The 23,605-nt window shown below is 44.8% G+C and overlaps 2 protein-coding genes across 5 annotated transcripts in view; one reads left to right on the top strand and one right to left on the bottom strand.

Moving 5' to 3' along the window:
• The first annotated feature begins 1,831 nt into the window (after positions 1–1,831).
• On the top strand, positions 1,832–13,586 carry METTL23 (methyltransferase 23, arginine). Of its 3 annotated transcripts, none has more exons than XM_085856230.1 (5): positions 1,833–2,148; positions 5,144–5,248; positions 5,495–5,732; positions 11,154–11,238; positions 13,359–13,586. In XM_085856230.1, exons 1-5 carry the CDS (start codon positions 2,074–2,076, stop codon positions 13,525–13,527), a joined length of 672 nt encoding a protein of 223 aa, XP_085712356.1. In that variant the 5' UTR covers positions 1,833–2,073; the 3' UTR covers positions 13,528–13,586. The 3 variants fall into 3 exon arrangements, with proteins under 3 accessions (XP_085712357.1, XP_085712356.1, XP_085712355.1); XM_085856229.1 differs by having other exon boundaries at positions 1,835–2,163; XM_085856231.1 differs by lacking the exon at positions 5,144–5,248 and having other exon boundaries at positions 1,832–2,148.
• The window catches only part of PAXBP1 (PAX3 and PAX7 binding protein 1), a 49,863-nt gene continuing 39,791 nt past the window's right edge, over positions 13,534–23,605 (bottom strand). For both annotated transcript variants that reach the window (XM_085856228.1, XM_085856227.1), the window contains exons 13-19: positions 22,718–22,913; positions 22,481–22,602; positions 21,372–21,448; positions 20,887–20,950; positions 19,197–19,340; positions 15,844–16,001; positions 13,534–14,693 (exon numbers count right to left, since the gene is read on the bottom strand). In XM_085856228.1, the coding sequence (XP_085712354.1) occupies positions 14,522–14,693; positions 15,844–16,001; positions 19,197–19,340; positions 20,887–20,950; positions 21,372–21,448; positions 22,481–22,602; positions 22,718–22,913 (933 nt within the window). In that variant the 3' untranslated portion in view covers positions 13,534–14,521. The remainder of the gene's footprint in view (positions 14,694–15,843; positions 16,002–19,196; positions 19,341–20,886; positions 20,951–21,371; positions 21,449–22,480; positions 22,603–22,717; positions 22,914–23,605) is intronic.

Genomic DNA, 23,605 nt, shown 5'->3' on the forward strand with positions numbered 1-23,605 from the left:
GAGGGAGGGGCTTCTTCTCCTGGCCACTCGCCTCCTGATTAGTCGAACCCATCACACGATTCCCTGGCCGTCTCCCAATGGACAGGCCCACGGTAGGCGGGGCAACTCCCACCCTTCTGGGTGGAGTCCCGATCGGAGGAGTTTGTAGCTCCGCATACCTCTTCACTTCTGACCACGTGCGTAATGGCGATGGTGTTGAGTAGGGACAGGGCGGGTAAAACGCCCGCTCCTTGCCGATTGGCCAAAGAGGGACGCCATGCCCATGTTACACTCCGCCCACGCACGCGCTTGCTCGCCGGCGAGCAAAGAGCGCGGACAATGCCGAAAGCAGAGTTGTTGGGGGTTCGTTGGTTGGGACGTAAAATCCTAACTACAAAATAACTCCGCAGCGCACGTACAATTATTTCCAATTAGACCAAGGGACGGGATCCTGACTAGAAACACATACTTACCGATATAACTGATCTATAGGACCTGTATGTTGAGTGTTCATGGCTTCCAGATTCGTAACAATATCACAGCCATCCTTTGAGCTCGGAAGCTGAAATTTGGGGACAAGAGTGAAGATGTGCTTTGGCTAAAACTGCATATTTGATTTAATAATTAATCAATTAATCGATTTTAAAAAAATGTTTTCGATGAATTACTTCATTTTCAAAAAGTTATAGATTCGAATGAAACAGTGGTGGTTTTGGTTATGCTATGAGGCAATTTTGTTAAGAAATTAATTATTTTACAATTATTATTTATTTTAATTATGCACTTAATCAATTCATCAATCAATTATAGCACACTGCTCACACCAAATCCATCTCCATATGCTGAATTGCATATGGAGTAAGTATCATTGTACATATTTACCTCAGAAGTACATTTTTTCAAACAAACGAGATATCATTTGTACACATTTACTTCAGAAGTACATTTGTACACACAAACTCGATATCATTTATACACATTTACCTCAGAAGTACATTTGTACACACAAACTAGATATCATTTGTACACATTTACCTCAGAAGTACATTTGTACACACAAACTAGATATCATTTGTACACATTTACCTCAGAAGTACATTTGTACACACAAACTAGATATCATTTGTACACATTTACCTCAGAAGTACATTTGTACACACAAACTCGATATCATTTATACACATTTACCTCAGAAGTACATTTGTACACACAAACTAGATATCATTTGTACACATTTACCTCAGAAGTAAATTTGTACACACAAACTAGATATCATTTGTACACATTTACCTCAGAAGTACATTTGTACACACAAACTAGATATCATTTATACACATTTACCTCAGAAGTACATTTGTACACACAAACTAGATATCATTTGTACACATTTACCTCAGCAGTGCAACCAATTCCGTCTCCACGTGCTGCAAGGCAGCATCGCCGGAGGATTTATTATTTATTTATTTGGCATGGGAGAGGAATGGTTGTACTTTGAATGTCCAGTACCTTTACTTCAGTACTTCTTCCTCTCATTTCCCGCCTGTGGAACCACCGCCTTCTGCACACTCTCTTTGATCTCATTCTTCCCTCAGGGTCTTCAAGACAGCTCTTCACTGACATCTCAGTTCATCCCCCATCCAAAGCCATGATCTTTTCTGCGCCCGTTAGACTACTCACAACCGTTCCCAACATTTTGCTGATGTATTACACACGGTACGACAGGAACGGAGCTTTTGGATATTTCGACACTTTTGTACCCCTTTTCAGTTTTGAGTACATATATATATATACATATATATATATAAATATATATATATAAATATATATATAAAAGATGATATGCAGTATTAATATTCATACGATCGTCTCCATTTTGCCTTGTTCCTTTAATGCATGTATATCGGCCATGGTGGTATAAATCGCGCCAGTGCTATGGGCTTGAGTCTTGTTGAATTTACCCATCGTTTGGTTGTTAACGTGTCCATTCGGTATTTCTTTAACGTTTTGTGATGCGGACAAGGGACGTGTTTGTGCACGCTGTGCGTGCGGTCTCCAATTTAAGGTCACGTTTCTGTTTAAACGGTTTGTCCATTGATGTCGCAGTCCGAGCGTGTGAGCTGCAGAAGGTTCAAATTCTCCACCACACAACCTGAACAACGACCCCTTAACGTATGTATTCCCGAGGTGTGTACAGATCCTGCAGCTGTGTACTGTACGGGAGGGGGAGAGGGGGAGAGGGAGAGGGAGGGGGGAGAGGGAGAGGGTTGGGGGGAGAGGGAGAGGGAGGGGGAGAGGGAGAGGGAGAGGGAGAGGGAGAGGGAGAGGGGGAGAGGAGAGGGAGAGGGAGGGGGAGAGGGAGAGAGAGGGAGAGGGAGAGGGAGAGGGAGAGGGAGAGGGAGAGGGAGAGGGAGAGGGAGAGGGAGAGGGAGAGGGAGAGGGAGGAGAGGGAGGGGAGAGGGAGGGAGAGGGAGGGGGAGAGGGAGAGGGAGGGGAGGGGAGAGGGAGGGGAGGGGAGGGAGGGGGAGAGGGAGGGGGAGAGGGAGGGGAGGGGAGGGGAGAGGAGGGGAGAGAGGGAGGGGAGGGAGGAGGGGGGAGGGGGAGAGGGGGAGGGGGGAGAGAGAGGGGGGAGGGGAGAGGGGGAGAGGAGAGGGAGGAGAGGAGAGGAGAGAGAGAGAGGGGAGAGAGGAGGGAGAGAGAGAGAGAGGGGAGAGGAGAAGGGAGGGGAGAGGGAGGAGAGGGAGGGGGGGAGAGAGAGAGAGGAAGGGAGGAGAGAGAGAGGAAAGGAGAGAGGGGGAGAGAGAGAGAGGGAGAGAGAGGGAGAGAGAGAGAGGGAAGAGAGGGAGAGAGAGGAGAGAGAGGGAGGAGAGAGGAGAGAGGAAGGGAAAGAGAAAGGAGAGAGAGAAAGGAGAGGGAGAGGGAGAGAGGGAAAGGAGGAGAGAAAGGAAGAAGGGAGGAGAGAGAGAGAAGGGGAGAGAGGAAGAGAAGAGAGAGAAGAGGGAGGAGAGGAAGGGAGGGAGAGGAGAGAGAGAGAGAGAGAGAGAAGGGAGGAGAGAGAGGGAGAGAGAGAAGAAGGGAGGAGAGAAAGGGAGGAGAGAAGAGAGAGGGGGAGGGAAGAGAGGAGAGAGAGGAGAGGAGAGAGGAGAAGAGAGGAGGAGAGAGGAAGAGGGAGGAAGGGAAGAAGAGGAGAGAGGGGAGAGAGAGAGAGAAAGGAGAGAGAGAGGAGGGAGGAGAGGGAGAGAGGGAGAGAGAGAAAGAGAGAGAGAGAGAGGAGAGGGGAGAGAAAGGGAAGGGAGAGAGAGAGAGAGAGAGAGAGGGAGAGGAGGAAGAGAGAGAAGGGGAGAGAGGGAGAGAGGAAGGGGAGGGGAAGGAGAGAGGGAGAGAGGAGAGGGAGAGGAGAGGAAGAGAGAGAGGAGAGGAGAAGAGAGGGGGAGAGAGAGAGAAAGGGAGGAGAGAGAGAGAAGAGAGGAGAAGGAGGGGGAGAAGAGGAGAAGAGAGAGAGAGAGAGGAGAGAGGGAGAGGGAGAGAGAGGGAGAGAGGGGAGGAAGGGAAGGGAGAGAGGAGAAGGGAAGGAAGGGGAGGGAGAGAGGGAGAGAGGGAGAGGGGGAAGAGAGGAGAAGGGAAGGAGAGAGAGAGAGAGGAGGAGAGGAGAAGAAAGAGAGAAGAGAGGGAGAGGAGAGAGGGAGAGAGGAAAGGAGAGAGAGAGGGAGAGGGAGGAGAGGAGAGGAAGGAGAGGGGAGGAGAGGGGGGAGAGAGAGGGGAGGGAGAGAGGGAGGAGGGAGGGGAGAGGAGGGAGGGAGGAGGGGAGGGAGAGGGGAGAGGGAGAGGGGGGAGGGAGAGAGGGAGAGGGAGAGGGGGAGGGAGAGGGGAGGGGAGGGAGGAGAGGGAGGGGAGGAGAGGGGGAGGGAGAGGGAGAGGGAGGGAGGAGAGGGGAGGGAGAGGAGAGGGAGAGGGAGAGGGGAGGGAGGGAGAGAGGGGGAGGGAGAGGGGGAGGAGAGAGAGAGGGGAGAGGAGAGAGGGGAGAGGGAGAGGGAGGGGAGGGAGGGAGGAGAGAGGGAGGGAGGAGGGGGAGGGGGAGGGGGAGGGGACGGAGGGGGAGGGGGAGGACGGAGAGGGAGGTGGAGGTCTCCTGAGCCATGCCAGAGACCCTTGGCTTGCTCCGAATGCAGCCCGTGGCTGCTGGTTGCGTCATATTTCTGGAAGCGCAGCTGTGCCACTGATGCAGTGCCCCTGTTATTGGTAAGCTGGTACTCATTTTGCCGACCTCGAAAGGATGACAGGCTGAGTCAACCCACCTGATGTTATTTCAACAGCACGAACAGGGGCTCGAACTGAAGACCCTAAGATCTTAAGCCAGCCACCTTAACCCTTAAGCAAACACTAGACTTCAATAAGTCCTTCATCGGAAGGAAATGTGTTGCAAGACTACGTAACCTGACAACACGCAGTTATGTTGGGGAGTATCCCCGAAGATAAACCCACCATCTGGAGCTCGGTCGGTGTGACACTTCGTGGCAGATGGTCATTATCAGCAGCGTTTTCCCGTTACCCTTTTCACCAGACTCTTGTCTGTCCACTCCATGCTGGACTGTCCACTCAAGAGTCTGGGAGGTTGGTGTTTCGAACCCTGGCTGTGGCACACACCACTTTTAAATGGTACTTGCTGCTTCCTTGCTTGATGCTGAGCAGTTAAAAAAAGGCCTGGTGTTGGTTTAACGATAAAGGTGGTTGGCTTAAGATCCTGGGGTCTTGAGTCAAGAGTTTCAACCATTGAATTAACACCAGGTTGGTTGATTCAGCCTGTCATCCTTCTGTTGCCAAAACGAGTACCAGTGTGCTGGTAAGAGGGGCACTGCATCAGCACAGCACAGCTACTCCCCCAGAAATGTATGCAGCCAAGCAGCCGAAGGTTGCATACAAATGAATCCATAAATAAAGCAGTTAAAGGGATCGAGCAGGAACAAACAACCATAGGTTGGTAATCATAATTCAGGCTTTGATGGACCTAATGGGCTCCTGTGTCAAAGTTCCTTGCAAGGGAACTCGTCTTATAATATGTGTGCTGTTGTTTGGAGTTAATTTTGTTATTTAATTCCAGCTATTACGTACAATCTGTTGTGTAAAACGAAAGGATATGCTTGACGATGACCCCATGTCCCCATTTGAGGTTTTGGACAGAAGTTACGGCACATTTGTCTGGCCGAGTGCTGTTGTACTGGCTCAGTACGTATGGCACTTCAGACACTGTCTTCCTGAAAAGCATGTACTGGAGGTAAAGTATTTGCAAAGTTAATTCAATAAAGTGGGCGATTGTCAATTGATGTAGATTGTACATAGCAAGTCCAGGATGGGGAACTGTTGCTGTTGCTCTGTGTGTCTTGTCCATTGGTTGACGAGTTTCATGGGACACAAGATCAGTTTCATTGTCATATTGCTTTTTAAAGTTAGATATTTGTTCTTTTTCTTTTGTTGTAGCATTTGGCATGATTTAAAAATAAAATGAAATAACTCTCTGTAGTTGGGGGCAGGAACTGCTCTGCCTGGTGTGGTTGCATCGTCATGTGGTGCAGCAGTGACTTTGTCAGACAACGCAGATCTTGCATGGTGCCTCGAAAACTGTCGTCGGAGCTGCCAAGCGAATGGGATTACCAATGTCCGCGTGCTGGGCCTCACCTGGGGAGACGTTTCTCCGGACTTGATCCTTCTTCCAGCGGTGGACATCATCCTGGGATCAGATGTTTTTTATGAACCTAAAGGTGACGTTTTTGCATCAAATTTTGTCTTTCATTAATGATGCCTTTCTGGTTCGTTTTTTTTTTTTAACAGTTAAAAATTTAACAAGGTTGGTTTGTGCTTTGTGGACTGTGTTCAGATATTAACCAGCTTGGCTTGGTCTCCTTTCCCCATGAAATTTTTTTTTTTATTTTTGGTGACAATATATTTTAATCTTGCTTCTGCATTGACATCATATAGGTCGGGCCCCCATGTAATGTTGATTCGCTTTTCCGACCCTGATCAAGGAGGGAACAAATGACGTCCGATTTTTGTCGCTGTGTAAACAGTCTCGCTCCGTTGTCCAACAAGTGACAATAATGAGCATGGGAGAAAGAAATCATTGCATGCAAAGTGAAATGCAATGTGTTGAAACAATTAGATGCTGGCGAACGTGCGGTGGACATTGGGAGAGCTCCTACCTTCCCTCCCACGACTAACAACACACGGTAATGCAGACAAGATCAGAGGAAGTGTGCACTGTGCAGAACGTGACACCACTAAGTGTTATTACCACGCGCACGCGAAGCAAAAAGCGAGGTGAAGGAATTGGTTTATGTCCGTCCGTCTTGTCTGTTTATGACCGAGAAACAACTTATTTAAATGGAATGTTATATTTTTTTTGAACATGAATCGGAAGACAAGTTTCTCGTTTTACCGTAGTACTTTGGCTTTGAAGTTGTCCCGATCGTGCACGCGCAGAGAGGAGCGAGATGTTTTTACTCTGTCTCCCTGCCTGGCAGTCAATCAAAATTGATAATCATTTTAAACAGGAAACTTACTGTTTTGTAGGATTTAAAAAGGACACAAGCAATAGGCACGAATAATGAATGTAACATGGTAGATCGACACTGCAAAACGGCGGTAAATTTCGGAATTAATTAATTTATAAGACTTTTACTGTCTTTATTTTATTTAAATTAAATTACAGACGTGAACACTGGAGAACATAAATCACCTTATCACTTCCAAGAACCTCCAATTTTGCAGTGTCGTACTTGTTAAATAAAGGTGGTATATAACACATGAACACTGCTTCAATAGTGCGAATCTTCTGGATTTTTTTTTATCCACCTTTAAAATCATTTAATTAAAATTGAAGTATATACTTAAACACTGCGCGCGTTATCGTGTTTTATCCATCCATCCATCCATCCATTGAGACCACTCTGTGCAGAGCGTTGGTGCTGCCTTAGTAGTCTCCTTGGTTATTGGGCACAATCCTGGACGGGTCGCCACTCCGACACAGGATACCAGCAAGCCGGCACTCATTTTGCCGACCTCAGAAGGATGACAGGCTGAGTCAACCCCACCTGGTATTAATTCAACAGCCGAGGGGCATTTGAACTCAGGATCCTCGGATCCCAAGCCCACCACCCTAACCATTAAGCCAACACCAGGCATGTGTTCTATGAACTCTCTAATTTATCTACACTGTATTATAAGAGAGATGTTTGTCTGTGTGTCGCCATTTTTCCCAGATGGCCAAACAGATATTCAAACTTTTAGATGTTCATCAGTATGTGTCGGGGAGTGTTTTGAAGCACTCTTCGACACATGATCTATCGTATCAGACAGAAACCAAACACTTGTACGATACTTTTACGAATGATTATATATATATACAGTGGGGAGAACAAGTATTTGATACACTGCCGATTTTGCAGGTTTTCCCACTTACAAAGCACGGAGAGGTCTGTAATTTTTATCATAGGTACACTTCAACTGTGAAAGACAGAATCTAAAACAAAAATCCTGAAAATCACATTGTATGATTTTTAAATAATTAATTTGCATTTTATTGCATGAAATAAGTATTTGATACATCAGAAAAACAGAACTTAATATTTCGTACAGAAACCTTTGTTTGCAATTACAGAGATCAGACGTTTCCTACAGTTCTTAACCAGGTTTGCACAGACTGCAGCAGGGATTTTGGCCCACTCCTCCATATAGATCTTCTCCAGATCCTTCAGGTTTCGGGGCTGTCGCTGGGAAACACAGACTTTCAGCTCCCTCCAAAGATTTTCTCTTGGGTTCAGGTCTGGAGACTGGCTCGGCCACTCCAGGACCTTGAGATGCTTCTTACGGAGCCACTCCTTAGTTGCCCTGGCTGTGTGTTTCGGGTCGTTGTCATGCTGGAAGACCCAGCCACACCCCATCTTCAATGCTCTTGTTGAGGGAAGGAGGTTGTTGGCCAAGATTTCGCGATACATGGCCCCATCCATCCTCCCCTCAATACGGTGCAGTCGTCCTGTCCCCTTTGCAGAAAAGCACCCCCAAAGAATTGTGTTTCCGCCGCCATGCTTCACGGTTGGAATGGTGTTCATGGGGTTGTACTCATCCTTCTTCTTCCTCCAAACACGGCAAGTGGAGTTGAAACCAAAAAGATCTATTTTGGTCTGATGAGACCACATGACCTTCTCCCATTCCTCCTCTGGATCATCCAGATGGTCATTGGCAAACTTCAGATGGGCCTGGACATGCGCTGGCTTGAGCAGAGGGACCTTGCGAGCGCTGCAGGATTCTAATCCATGACGGCGTAGTGTGTTACTTCTGGTTTTCTTTGATACTGTGCTCCCAGCTCTCTTCAGGTCATTGACCAGGTCCTGCCGTGTAGTTCTGGGCTGATCCCTCACCTTTCTCATGATCATTGAGGCTCCACGAGGTGAGATCTTGCATGGAGCCCCAGACCGAGGGAGATTGACTGTTATCTTGAACTTCTTCCATTTTCTAATAATTGCGCCAACAGTTGTTGCCTTCTCACCAAGCTGCTTGCCTATTGTCCTACAGCCCAACCCAGCCTTGTGCAAGTCTACAATTTTGTCACTGATATCCGAAGACAGCTCTCTGGTCTTACCCATTGTGGAGAGGTTGGAGTCTGATTGATTGAGTGTGGACAGCTGTCTTTTCTGCAGATAACGAGTTCAAACAGGTGCAGTTAATACAGGTAATGAGTGGAGAATGGGAGGGCTTCTTAAAGACAAAACTAACAGGTCTGTGAGAACCGGAATTCTTACTGGTTGGTCGGTGATCAAATACTTATTTCATGCAATAAAATGCAAATTAATTATTTAAAAATCATACAATGTGATTTTCAGGATTTTTGTTTTAGATTCCGTCTTTCACAGTTGAAGTGTACCTATGATAGAAATTACAGACGTCTACGTGCTTTGTAAGTGGGAAACCCTGCAAAATCGGCAGTGTATCAAATACTTGTTCTCCCCACTGTGTGTGTGTGTGTGTGTGTGTGTGTGTGTGTGTGTGTGTGTGTGTGTGTGTGTGTGTGTGTGTGTGTGTGTGTGGGTGTGTGTGTGTATGTGTGTATGTGTGTATGTGTGTATGTGTGTATGTGTATGTGTGTATGTATATATATATATATATATATATATATATATATATATATATATATATATATATATATATATTAAAACGATTTAGTTTTTTTTGTATACCTTGTTGAGGCTCGTGTGAGAGCTAACACACAATGCACAGCAAGGGGGGCATGAGACAAGAGGGGAGGGAGTGGGAAGGACAAAACAGTGGGGAACAGAGATATTAGGAGATCTGGAAGGGAGAGGGAACATGGGGAATAGAAGATGGACATTATAGGGACTTTCAGGAAGGAAAGCAGGGAATTTGAATGAGGTGAGCTTGGGTGGATTATCGGGGGTAGAAAAGATCGTGGATTTGGATGGGGGATAAGAGGTTTATAAGTGGACCATAAGAGGTGGTGGTGAACAGCTGATTTGAAGGCCTGGAGGGAAGAATGGGAAAGAATAGAGTGAGGGAGTTTATTCCAAAGGCGGGAAAAAGAGGAATGAAAGAGTGAAGGTGAGCAGTGATTCGTGATTTTGGTAGTTTTACCAGAAGGGGGTTGTTGGCAGACCTTGAGCGCCCTGTGGAAATGTGGTGGGAACAAATCGCAGAGAGAGCAGGGGGGCGAGGCTGGAGAGGAGATGGTAGAAGACAGAAAGACCACCGACCAACCTGCGGTGATTGAGTGAGAGGCCCAAAGACTCAGCCTCATTGCAGGAGATGCCAATGATCCAAAATGCTTTGGTTTCCACAGCGTGAAGCCGAGAAAGGTGGGAGGCAGGAGCACCAGCCCAGAGGGGAGAGCAGTACTCCATCAGGCTGCAGACAAAAGCTATGTAAGTGGTCAGGAGTCCAGGAGGGCCGAGGAAGGACTTTGCACGATGGAGGATTTCCAGTCGGCGACTGGCTTTGGAGGCTAGGTTTGAAATGTGGCTCTCCCAGGAAAGGTCATGGCAGATAGTGAGACCCAGAAGCTTGAAAGAAAGGACTTCTTTTTGAGGATTGTTGAGAAAGTGGATGGGGGGGTTTTCTAAACAGTCCTTTCGAAGAGACATAGTGAGAGTGTGAGATTTGTCCAACTTGAAAGACATGTTCCACGTGTTGGACCAGCTTGTGGATTTTATCAAGATCTGCAGCGAGTGAAGAAGCTGCTGCTTGCCGGTCTGTTGGATGACCGATGGTACGGCAGAGGGTGGAGTCATCAGCAAAGAGGTAAACAGGATTTTCCAGAGAGTCGGAGAGATTGGAGTGCGAGTGTGATGAGCACTCCCCCAATCTCCATTGGACATCGTCCTATACCAAAGCGTCGCCTCCAACCCAGAGGCCTTGGCTCAGTGACTCTGTCAAACAGACAAAGATTACATGGTCAACATCAGTTAAACATCAAACGGAACCACCTATCCAGATTATGGGCTGACTTGCCCTCATCAGAACTGCATACTGATAAATATCCAAGCGATGATGACCACATTATTTGAGGCAAGAGGTCAAAGCAGTCTGAAGGGTATAAAATGTTATTTCGGAGTCTAAAAGGTGTAAATGTCTCAAAGGTATGTTCCAATAATCCAAAATTAATACACGTCATGAAGGTCCAATAATATGTGAATAATAAACATTGCCAAAGTTCAATAATACCTAATGAGACATAATCACATGAGACATGATCACCAAGGCTTCACCTCGACAAGGGTTCACCGTCCACCCATGTTTTTCGATTTTATATACAGATATGAAGTCAATCAGATGAAAAATGATGATTGTGACCTTGTATTGACCATTGACCTCAAAACAATAGGCTTCATGCTTGTGACTACCTCCACCAGGTGGTTAAGTTTCATGAAGATCGGAGTAAAAAATGTGACCTGTTGGCGAATAATTAATATACAAACAGACAAGACCAACCAATATACATGCGAAGCTTCGATTTCGCAAGAAACAAACAAACGGGTGAAAACATCACCTCTGTCCACCATCAGTGGCTGGGGAAACAAATGCTTTATTCTTACCGAAGAGATTTTCTCATTTGCTTGTTGAATGTTTTGAAGAATTTGTGGGGGTTCTTTTTTGTTGTTGTTGTTTTGTTCCAGATTTTGAAGACATTTTGTCAACTGTGGTTTACTTGCTTCAAAAATCTCCTCGAGCAGAATTCTGGACAACGTATCAAGTTCGAAGGTGGGTCACATTTCATATTGTGAACACATACAGTGCCTTCAGAAAGTATTCACACCCCTTGACTTTTGTCACATTTTGTTGTGTTGCAGCCTGAATTTTAAATTGATTACATTTAATTTTTTGTCACCGATCGACACAAAATACCCATAATAACAAAGTGAAAACATGTTTTAGAAATCTTTACAAATACATTAAAAATGAAAAGCTGAAATGCCTTGAGTCAATAAGTATTCAACCCCCTGAGTCAGTACTTTGTAGAAGTTCCTTTGGCAGGAATTACAGCTTCAAGTCTTCTTGGGAATGTCTGTATCAGCTTTGCACATCTGGATTTGGGGATTTTCTCTGGTTCTTCTTTGCAGATTTGCTCAAACTCTGTCAAGTTGGATGTGGAACGTCGGTGAACAGCAATCTTCAAGTCTTTCCACAGATTCTCAATGGGATTCAAGTCTGGGCTTTGGCTCGGCCAATCAAGGACTTTCACGTTCTTGTTCTGAAGCCATTCCAGTGTTGCTTTGGCTGTATGCTTGGGGTCATTGTCCTGTTGAAACGTAAATCTTCGCAACAGCCTGAGGTCTTTTGCACTCTGAAGCAGGTTCTCCTCAAGGATTTGCCCGTTTTTGGCTCAACTCTGTTCCCTCTATCCTTACCAGTCCCCCAGTCCTTGCCACTGAAAAGCATCCCCCTAGCATGATGCTGCCAGCATGATGCTTCACAATAGGGATGGTGTTAAATGGGTGATGAGCTGTGCTCAGTTTCCACCAGACGTCGTGCTTTGCATTCAAGCCAGAGTTCAATTTTCATCTCATCAGACCACAGAATCTTTTGCCTCGTGCTCTGTCTTTCACGTGTCTTTTTGCAACTCCAGGCATGCTGTCATGTTGTGCCTTTCTCTCAGGAGTATCTTCTGTCTGGCCACTCTCCCATGAAGCCTAGATTTTAAGTGCTGCAGAGATTGTTGTCCTTCTCGCAGGTTCTCCCATCTCAGCGAAGGAACTCTGTAGTTCTGTCAGAGTGGTCATCTCCCTGACCAAGGTCCTTGCCCAGTTTGGTCAGACGGCCAGCTCGAGGAAGTTTGCGTAGTTCCATATTCTTTTCACTTCCTACTGATGGAGCTCACTGTGCTCTTGGGAACTCTCAACACTCCAGAAATTGTTTTATACCCTTCCTCAGATCTATGCTTCCTCACAATTATATCTCAGAGTTCTAGACAGTTCCTTGGACTTCATGGAAGAAGTTCTGCTCTGACAAGCACTGTCAACTGTGGGGCCTTCGAAAGAAGGGGGTGTTTTTCTAAATCATGTCCATTCAATTGAATTGGCCACATGTGGACTCCAATCAAGTTGAAGAGACATCTCAAGGATGATCAAAGAAAATCGGTTGCACCCGAGCTCAATTTGGAGTGTCATACGCAAAGGTGCTGGCCTAATGGTTAGGGTGGTGGGCTTGGGATCCTAGGATCCTGAGTTCAAATCCCACTCGGCTGTTGAATTAATACCAGGTGGGGTTGACTCTGCCTGCCATCCTTCCTAGGTCGGTAAAATGAGTACCAGCTTGCTGGTGTCGTGTGTCGGAGTGGAGACCCGTCCAGGATTGTGCCCAATAGCCAAGGAGACTGCTTAGGCAGCACCAACGCTCTGCAGAGTATGGTCGCAATGGATGGATAAGCAAAAGGGGTTGAATACTTATTGATGCAAGACATTTCAGCTTTTCACTTTTAATTTGTAAAAAATTCTAAAAACATGTTTTCACTTTGTCATTTGGGGGTATTTTTGTGATCGGTGACAACATTAAAAAAAAAATTAAATCCATTTTATATTAAATTCAGGCTGTCACACTGTAAAATGTGACGAAAGTTGAGGGGTGTGAATACTTCCTGAAGGCACTGTACTTCTCAAATCTTACTTTTCAAAAGAGCTTTAAAAAAACAAAAAAATTTTTTAAAACAAAGCAAATTTCTGAAGCTTTCGTAGTATCAAGGAAACTCAAAATGTGAAGAGTCCACAATCAAGAAAGAGCACAGAATAGGGTGACCACATCATTTGTGGTACACAATAATGTGGTTCGCCCTTGACAGCGCATTCAACCGTAATCCTGAATTGTGTCTTCTTCTACATTTGCAGTTTGAATTGGACCATCGAGCCATTACTGCTCAAGTGGAATCTTCAATGCAGAGAAGTGCCCTGTTCCTCATTTGGAGCAACTTTTCCAGACTTTGCTGGAACCACAATCTCCAGTACTTGTACCATCAGAATGTTTGTCATCACAATTAAGGAAAAACAAGATGTGTGATGCAAGTACTTTTGTGTTATGGTATTTATTTTTGCACAAATAAATTTCATCTGTTTTTATATCACGTACAACTAAATTAAATAATTGTACAATTTGCACACTACTATACTGCACTGTATTGTGCAAACATCTGAATTTTTTTTTGGGGGGGGGGGGAGGAGGTAGTGGTGGTGTTGGTGGTGGCATTTGGGCACCCTGCTATTTCAATTTGTGAATTTATCACTGGACAAGTCACTACTCCCAACGAAGATTGCTGCTAAAACCATCAATCAAAGCAGGAGGCTTCCCATTTTCAAAAATGAGACGTTTATCATTCACAAGCAAATTCTATCCATATCAGACAGTCAACTGAACTTCGGCTCATGAGATTGGTGCACTCATTGATGCAACACATGATTTTTAATTAGGCGATGAATCAAATATTTGGCCTGTAGCAAGAGAACGTTTCATGTGGTCCCGGCGTGACAACTGCTCGACTGTAAACCACTGTGTGCTGCTGGCAGGATAAGTCATACCCTTAAACAGTGATGGTAGGATTTGCAAAGAGTTGATGCTTCTACCTGCAGTGGAATGTGAACCTAGAACCTCTGGAATACTAGTCTGGCATCCTTACCCCCTCGTCTACCATTCCATTGATGGTACCTTAATTGTTTTTTTTGGGGGGGGGGGGGTTTAAGCAAAAATCCTTAAATAAATGTCCCATTACCAACTGCAACCACCACAAATTGCCTTTAAAGACCCCCAAAAACTAACTGCCAATTAGGGACCCAGAATTTTTTTTTTTTTTTAACACCAGTGACCAATCCATTTGAAATTAAAGACAAAGACAAAGGGATTGTGGGGATGTCTGCATGTATTTAATCATGCGCTTTTTTTATCAAATCAAAAACATTTTTCCATCTCTTCAACATTCTTGAATTTGTATGAAACAACCCTAGGTTTTTATCGAAAACGAGGTGGAAATGAACATGCAAAGGGAAAGGAATGACATGGTTCACATGTGCTGCGGGCCAGCTGCAGGACTGAGGATGCTTGTAGCGGGAGATGGGGTGTTGGCTGCCTGAGATTGAGTGCTTGGTGTTGGGTTGCATTCTGCAGTGAGTGCAGTGGCGTGAACTGTTGCACCCATCGAGCGAAGTAGTTGACAGGCTTGCTGAACGGTTTCTCTGTGGGTGCAGAGTAAACATTTCACTTCAGGGAACAGCAAATTAACTCAAAAGTCTTTGCTGGTGCAGCGGCTCCTGTGGAATTATAAAACGCGGCAGGAATTTTGAATTTCGTCATGGCTGGGGCCACATAATGGCCTGCTCCTTTCAAAAGGCACGGCACCTTTTACAGAAAAGTTAATGTTCGAGGCCACAGCAGGATTATCGATGCCGTCGAAGGACGTCACACAATGATGTGAATTTGCCGACGAGGGCACACCTTGGACAACACATGCACATTTTCCAGAAATTTGCTCCTGCCCCACACCCTCTTGCTGATGGGAAGGAAGGAGCTTGCAGAAATAAAGCGAGCTCAGTTTTATACACAAGATGCCTTGCCTGTGCAGCACCAGGATGGCAGTTTACAGTGGGGTTGGGAATCCAAACCATCTAGAATCTAGATGGTACAGATGTAAGTAAGCTGCCTCGTGCTCTCCTTTCAGCCGAACATGGTTAAAATATATTGTGCATAAATTATGTGATAACCCTTGATTTAGGCACCACAATAAAAGTCAGTCAGTGGGACTCAGTGATTCGTCATTCGAACACACTCGAGTATCCCATAGAGAGACCAAATCTGCAGTTGTTTACACAGGGTTCAAGGCTCATGGAGGAGCAGTAATGCAAATCATGCACACACTTGCAGACAAATTTGTGGGAAATACCGACGTTACTTCAGACAAATAGAGCCGCTTAGCTTGGGGGAAAGACACACAACTTCCTCGGGTACTCTCGGTACCAGCGACGCCATCTTTTACGGCATTTGCTTTTCTCTCTGCGCTTCATGGGACAATTAAGGAGACATTTCCTCCACCTCATGGGCATGTCTGTGCAATTTAAGTGCTGAAAATCAAGTGAGGAAGCATCAAGTACCTTTTTTAAAAAATAAAAAAAAAGTCTTTGGTATGACTAGGGCATGGTCAGAATGAAACCATTGACCTCCCAGACTCAGATCAAACATTCAAACCATTTGCCACAGGGTCTGGTCATTAACTTTTTCATGAACCTGAGACGCACTGGAAAAATAAACGAATACTGCACTCTAATTTTGATAACAAATGGTTGGAACACCATCAGGTTTTCCACAAATGGATAACTCGTGCTAACTCGCCTGGCCTGCCTCCTCTCCGTGTCGGGACAACCAAAGGCGAGGCGATGGATGGATGTGGCCGCGTGGTAGATGTAGCGACACAGGTTGGCAAGCTGAGGGGGGCTCTGTCCACCTTCTGCATCCCACTCGCACCAAGCTCTTGGCAGGATGCTGACTATCTGTGGGTGAACGGGTCAATGAAAAAGCAAGGATTCGTAGAATTAAAATGAAGCAAAACACATTTCAAAACAGACTCGATCTGATCATTTGTCAACTTTTTTTGCTTCACATCCTCAGATGACAACAATGCAACATAAGCAACTGATGCAGTTTCAACGAATTTCCAGTCTCTTCTCAACGATCGGTCGAAACCCCTGCGCGAAGTCACGTGCGTCGTTCTCATAATTAAACCCACAGGCGACACACGGTTGTCTCCGTAGGAACTGCAGGGAAATTCACCAAAGTTGCATTAATTAGTTGTTTAATGGCGCAGTTTTCCCAACATGGCTGTAAAGTTAAAAATTTGATAATTATCTCATCGAGTTACTGTCGGTCATATTTACACCAAAAACAATTACCAGCAATTTGGTGCCATTGCAGCAATTCCATATGAATACACTTCCATCGTGCAAACTTGCGTCGCATTGAATCATAACAGATAAAACCGATTCAGATTACGAAAATGAAACGAGTCGATTAATAAGCAGCAGAGGAAAGGGCTATGTGGAGGGTGGGATGGGTTGGCCATTTGATGAAGGGTTCTGACCCAACAGATTTGCTCGTTATCATCTATCTATAATTCCAGTGTGTGTGTGTGTGTGTGTGTGTGTGTGTGTGTGTGTGTGTGTGTGTGTGTGTGTGTGTGTGTGTGTGTGTGTGTGTGTGTGTGTGTGTGTGTCCGCTGTTTCTCGACAACCACTGGTCCGATCTAATTGAAACTTGCCAGGTATATTGCTGGGGACCTGAGTATATGCCTTTTCAAGGTTTGATATTAATCGGACAAGTGCTTCCCAAGTTATGGCCATTTATTTACCAATCAATGACAGGACATGTTGCTGCGTAGGCATGGCCGATGGGGAAGAGATCCTCAGCCGCATTCCCCATTACGGGTGACAACGTACGGACTTCCGGAAAGTGATGACTAACTGTATTCTAATAATTTCTCGATTTCTTACGTGCATTTATAGATAAACACAATGCCCCAACCCAGTCGTCGTTTACTTTTACGTCGTTGAAAGTTTTTTTTTTTTTCGTATGGCCACGCGAGAGTGAAGGAACGTCCTGTGCGGTTGTTGAGGGAGGTAAACTTGATTTTAATTAACTCTGTGTGTGTAAGTATCACAGCAGTTGTTACTTCAATGCAAGCGATAATTCGTGGAATGCATGTGAACATTCCGTACGGGCACGCACCACCTCCGGAGAGTGATGACTTACTGTATTCTAATAATTTGTCGATTTCTTATGCACATTTATAGATAAACACAATGCCCCAATCCAGTCGTCGTTTACGAGAGCGAAGGAACAGCCTGTGTGGTTGTTTTAAAGGTTTTTTGGGGGGTTTGCACGTACGGGCACGCGAGAGCAAAGGAATGGCCTGTGTGGTTCTTTCTGGCACACGGTTTGAGTTTTTTTTTTTTCCACGTAAGGCCACACACGTATGCCCACGCACGTACGGGCACGTACTCGTCAAACTAAAAGTGATCGGTCTTCCAAATCTTCACCCAAACTAACTTTACAACAAAGTGCTCTGAACAGAACAAAATTAATAAAATTGTAATCCACCTCTCCATTATATATATATATATATATATATATATATATATATATATATATATATATATATATATATATATATATATATATATATATATATATATATATATATATATATATATATATATATATATATATTACACATACATACACTGCAGTTATAAAAAAAAAATCCAAGAAAACTTTGCAAGAGCACCTCACTTGCCAAGAGGTGATGGTGCTCACACATGCATGCAACAACGAGGCAAGAAGAACCATTAAGGAAAGCAACATGGAGAAAAGGCGGCAAACAATAGCTGGTGTTTAGTCATGGTCAGTCATTCATTCATTTTGTATACAGCTTGTGGATGCTGACAACATTACTGCACGCAAATTCGCCATTTTGGTAAGGTCCCCAAGTTTCCCTTCTTGCGACTCAGAACCATTTTGCTTTTCTCACCAGCTGGTGGCATCTCATGAAAGGAGAATCTCGAATCATTGCTAAACGCAGAGAGATCACCATTTTTACTCCACACGCACGAAGGAAAAAGTCGGGTTAAGCAATCGTTTCACTCTGTCTGTGTGTCTGTCTGCAGACGTCAGTCTATGATCAAGGAACTCCTTAATTTCAATGAAATTTTATATTTTGAGTTTGGTAAAACATGAATCAGAACACAAACCTGAAGTTTAGCAGCACTATGGCTCCAAATTTGGCAAATCGTACGGAATCTCGTTCCGAGCGCACATGCGCGCAAAGGAGTAATTGTGTTAGTCTCTCTGCCTGTTGAAAATCATTCCAAATGATGGAAGTCAAACAAAATTGAAAATCATTCCAAACCGCAACTTACTGTATTTAGGGACGTCATAAAGGATACAAACAACAGGCACGAAAAACTAATTTAACATGTTAAATAAGGTGGTGTAAAAGATGGTGCGTCAACGGTGCTAAACTTCCAAAAAAGTTGTTTGTTTGTATTTTGTTTTGTTTTTCTACAGCCTTTAAAACCTAAACTTTATTCCAATTGAATTGTATGCTGAACAACAGAACACAAATTACTTTCCTGGCATTTTCAAAAACTGTTTAGCAAAACTTGGGACAAAATATTCATGCCGTCTCATGGCCTGATGGCACAGTACCTGTGCTATTCTGCATTCAGACAAATATGGTGGCACCCAGCAATATTTGTTTAATGCAAAATGCAAAGCAAAAAAGACCCTTCCCATGTCCTTTTTCTCAAGACTGTGTGGGGTAAGGTGTTCTATGAACTATCAAGTAGGTTTAAATGTTTTATGGATGGGGCTCTCACTTAAGGTGACAAACGATAGCAAATAACTGACTTATCTGTCGTTGCCGACCAGTCTTGAGAATCTGTGTCACGTGAAATAAATGATGGCACCAACTGAACCTGTAAGTTTATTAATTTGCTGATAAAAGGCAGAATAATGCATGCAGATTTATCAATTTGAGGACATTTGTTTTTTGGTGTTGGTGACCAATACCCATGATGGCGTTTTTTGAATGTACGAGCTTTAGGTGTCATGAAAAATCCATGTCAAGTACCAACACAGCTTCATCCAGATAGCCACAAGAAATAGATGAGAAAACACCTTCGGCCTCTTACCTGCTGGGCTTGCATGAGGCCAGATGATGGTGGCGCTGCTTGAAGGGAGAGGAGCAGGTATCGATTGAGGATCCCATCAAGGGAAAGCTCTCTCAAGGACGTTGCGTTGAGCAGGCCGTGCCATGTGGCCACACTGCGCATGAGCTGGAGCACAAGAATTGTTGCTTAAAGCTAAATAATAAAATATTGTTACGGTTCTGGTTTAGGGGGTAAAGTAGGGGATAGGTTGGAATAGTTATTTCATAGTACGTGTCATGTAAGCACAAATGTAGTGCAATTCGAGTTATGATAAAACGTATCGAGCACATGTTTCGAAAGATGGAGCGACCCCCCCCCCACCCCCACGTGTCTATCTGAGCACCGCCTTTTCCCCCTCCCTACATTCTGGAATCTCCCGCATGGACTATCTCTCCTTTTATGGGATTTCCCAGACATCACAACCAGACGGCAACCCACAGCATAATCGCAATCAGTGCAAGGCCACCAGAAGGGCTAAGGACGTGATCTTATGAACATCTGTCTGGCTGCGTTATCCAATGAGCAAGTTTCACGGTTCTTTAAATGGGCCCCGAGGAGACGTTATCAAAAAATGCACAGACAACATGCACACTGCATCAAGTCCAGTCCTCACAGTCTGTGTTCAGTGGTCGTTATCTACGGCCAGTCTTGCTTGGTGCTGACTGAGAGTGGTTATGGTGATCGCGTGTGCTGCTGGTATTCGGAGCTTGCTCGTCCTGGAGGAAGGCACAGGCGGTAGTGCAATCCCAAAAATCATGCCGAACTGCTACATGCCAAACCACGACACCCACGTGAGCCCAAGTGGACGACAGACCGGCACCGCTTGCGTGAGCAGAGCCGCGCAAGCCAAGATTCAGTGTCTTGTCTTTTCCTTCTTAGTCCCGTGTTTTCCCCAAAATTAATGAGATATGGTGTAGTTGCGAAGGCAGTCATGGTTTCGGGTTGTGTTGTAGTTTGTTGAGGTCGAAGTCGTTTATTCCTGATACATGAAACACTCTGCAACCCATGCCTGCAGAAATCGGATTTTTTTTTTTTTGGAATGCCTGCCACATGTATAAATCTCCTAGGTAGACGCTCCCATGTTGAAGGTTTCATGTCATCACTCAAGTGGATGCAGAAAAAAAAAACAAATAAAAGGTGAAAAGTGAGGGTGGAAGGAAAAAAAAAAAAAAGAACAGGTGAGGGCCTCAGCCGATGTTCCACAACATAGTCAAGGATGGTTGTGGACGCCTATTACTAGTTTATTTCATCGTGATCACCACTAAATGGCCATGCTTTCTTCTCTTTTATTCATTTTCTCTGAATAAAATCCTGCTTGATGATGAAGACCTGTGTTGTCACCAGAACCAGCCTCCATAGCACTTCGGAAATTGGCTGATTAACCCATTAGAGGGGCAGGCTCTGTTTCTAGACCTTGAGCACGGATCATCAAGCTCTGCTCGGCTATTCAGTTGGCGATTCCGCCATGGTCGTTGCGTTTGGAGACATCAATTCGCACCAAATTAACCTGGCGGACGCGGAAACCTTTTCGTCCCATACCCGTCGGGCGTTGTGACAGTTGGGGAAGACCGCACAACCGTAACAATGTTTTTTTTCATCAACTTATAAAAGACAACAAAAGAACATTTTTAAAAGGACTTTGCCTTAATAAATAGACAGTCTTCAAACTTACTTTGACAGCAGACCAGAATTTCCGCAACGCAAACCTTGCCTGCGCACTGCCCTTCTCCATAACTCTAGGGTTGGTGGATGAATGGGAGAGGGAGAACGGTGAGGGATTAGTTGTTCTTAAATGAGATGCCAGGCAAACAACTAAAGTAAGTGCAAACTCCATGACCGTGGCGGCAATCCATGCCGAGCAGGTCGGCCTGTTTGGCATTTCCATCTGAGCACATAGCTCATGATTCTAGAATCCTGGGTTCAAACACCACATACCATACCCATCATCTACTTGTATCCTTGTCATATCAGTGATATATGTATAGATCCTCCATGTGCATGAGATGATGGTGAAGAAGGTCCACCCTTACTGGTCCTCATCAGAACTCAAAACATACACTTAAAGCAGCAGGCAGGGGAGACGCTGCATTCATGGCAAAGCGAATCATGGTTACGTGCGTTCCAATCTTAAACCACGTGAAATCTAAACAAGCTTACATTTTGTGGTAAATGGGTATGAACACATCTTCGTCGACGGCTTGGCGGAGTCGAAGCAGAATCGATTTGAGCAGTGCCTGGTGGAGATATTTCCTCAGATCATTCTTACTTCTTCATTTGTAATAAAAAAAAAAATACAAGTAGTGAGGAATCGATGGTTGTTGGTGCGTGTGCAATGGTACCACGTGAAATAGGTGGTACGGTGCGTAGACAGTGGCGACGACGGTGCAGTGCATGTGTGTGCGCCATGTAGAATAGATGGCACAGTCAAGACTTGCCTCTCCCACCAATTGTGTTTGAGTATGTATAATATTAAATATTATACATACAATTCCTTTCAGGAAAACATTATGAGAAAAAATATTGTTGATTACAAGTGGTAAGTATGCTCAGACGTACACTTAATTAAAATAACCAGATGAACGTGTAAATACAAAGCCTGGTGAACGTAAGGATTCATCTCAGGTGGGAAATCCAGTGCAGTAAGAAATTCCTCTTAAAGCATGGAATCCGTGTGCATTTTCAGATAACTTTATGATCGGACCCGGTGTTTTTTGGACCTTGTTGGATCGCACTATGACGAGTCGCAGTCCTTTCGCTTCGATGCCCATTTTGGTACGAAAGCTGCTCGTTTCAGAGCCGGGCACGTGCGGCGAAGAAGCTCTTTCGATGGATTCGTGCCCGATAACTCTGATAGGCTATCACACAAGCAGTTTCGGTTTTTGGTCTGGTGCGAGTGTGTAGCCGTTTTGAGCAGACCACAAACAACTGTCTGTAAAAGGAGTGTTGATAAACACACCGCACCTCGCTATCTTTATGCACCACTTTAGCCGAGGGCAAAACAAAAAAGGTGCTAATGACGGGAAGCGAAATAAAATAAAAAGTGGACAAAGGGAAAAAAAAAATAATAATAATAATAATACACAAAACGATATTTTTATTTTATGAAAGTTTTGAGCACACTTTTCAGCTATTAGCATGTAATTGTATTTGTCTTACAGGTGGATAGGTATGTACAATCTTTGGGTAGTGGCACAGTGTGGAATGATGAGAGGAGGGGAGGTGGAAGGGTTGGATGGAGGTGTGTACAAGTCAGCAGTGCCATGCACCTTGCTTGGTTTTGAGACAGCCAAGGTGGCAGTGGGGTAATTTTTGATGATAAGGGTCACGGTCCTCACAAGGCGCTCTGTCTGCGATGTCGACATTGGGTCCCAGACTGTCCGCACCAGGTCTGTGTCGGCAATGATGGAGGGGTATGCAGGAAAAAAAAAAGTGTATAGTAGGGAAGCAAAATCAAATCCAGCCCCCTATCCAAACTCCCACCCCCAACCACTTTTCCCACATACTGTTTAGTCGAGGAATGACAACTTTCTCCACCAGGCTCGGGATAATTTCCAGATCCGGGTCGTCTGTTGGAGGGCCGTTTCCGGCTGCAATACCGTCCACCTTCTCCTCCTTTGTGATTGAGGACCCAATGTCGTCACAGCCATAGAACAGTAAGGATTCAAACCAGGGAAAGGACTCCAAGTCAGGGCAGTTTGGCTGGTGTATCGGAAGAAGGGTGGATTAGAAGAAAGGTGGTGATTGAAGCTTCATTATATACCTGATCCCAATAATTACTATACTATTAAAATAGTTACGCCACCGAATAATCAAACATAGGAGTAATACCCCTGGGCTGCTCACCTGGTAACGGCTGGATAAGACAACCAGGGAGCCACTGGTAGGCATGGATGACCCACAAAATATGAAATGGCGAAGAAAGTAAATACCGATGCTTTTTTTTTATGCCATGAACAAACTTTGGTACATCACGGGTGATGAAGGTTCTGGTCAAGTTTCATCAGAATTGCTTGTGTAGTTTCTGAGAAAAAAATACCAAATACCTATTTTTGGAGCAACCCCATAGACCCTCTTAGGGCCCGATTGTTTTTTCAATGCCATGAACAAACTTTGATACAGACACAGGGATGAACGTTGTGGTGAAGTTTCATCAAAATTGTACGCGTAGTTTCAGAGAAGAAGTTGCAAGTATATGCAGACGGACGGACGACACGTCATCCTGTAAGCTCCCCCAGAACTACATTCCAGGTGAGCTAAAAACAACAGCATCAACACAATAAAGTTGAAAACGTTACGGGTTTGCTGGCTGGGTCACGAGTGGCCTCTCAGACCTGCCTCCCAATATTTGACCCTGAAGCCGGCAAGCAACAGATAACTCCGCGGCACGGCAG

This window comes from Eptatretus burgeri, chromosome 15, assembly GCF_056783735.1.
Source record: "Eptatretus burgeri isolate ZD-2024b chromosome 15, Ebu_testis_v1, whole genome shotgun sequence".
In the NCBI taxonomy this organism is placed as follows: Eukaryota; Metazoa; Chordata; class Myxini; order Myxiniformes; family Myxinidae; genus Eptatretus; species Eptatretus burgeri.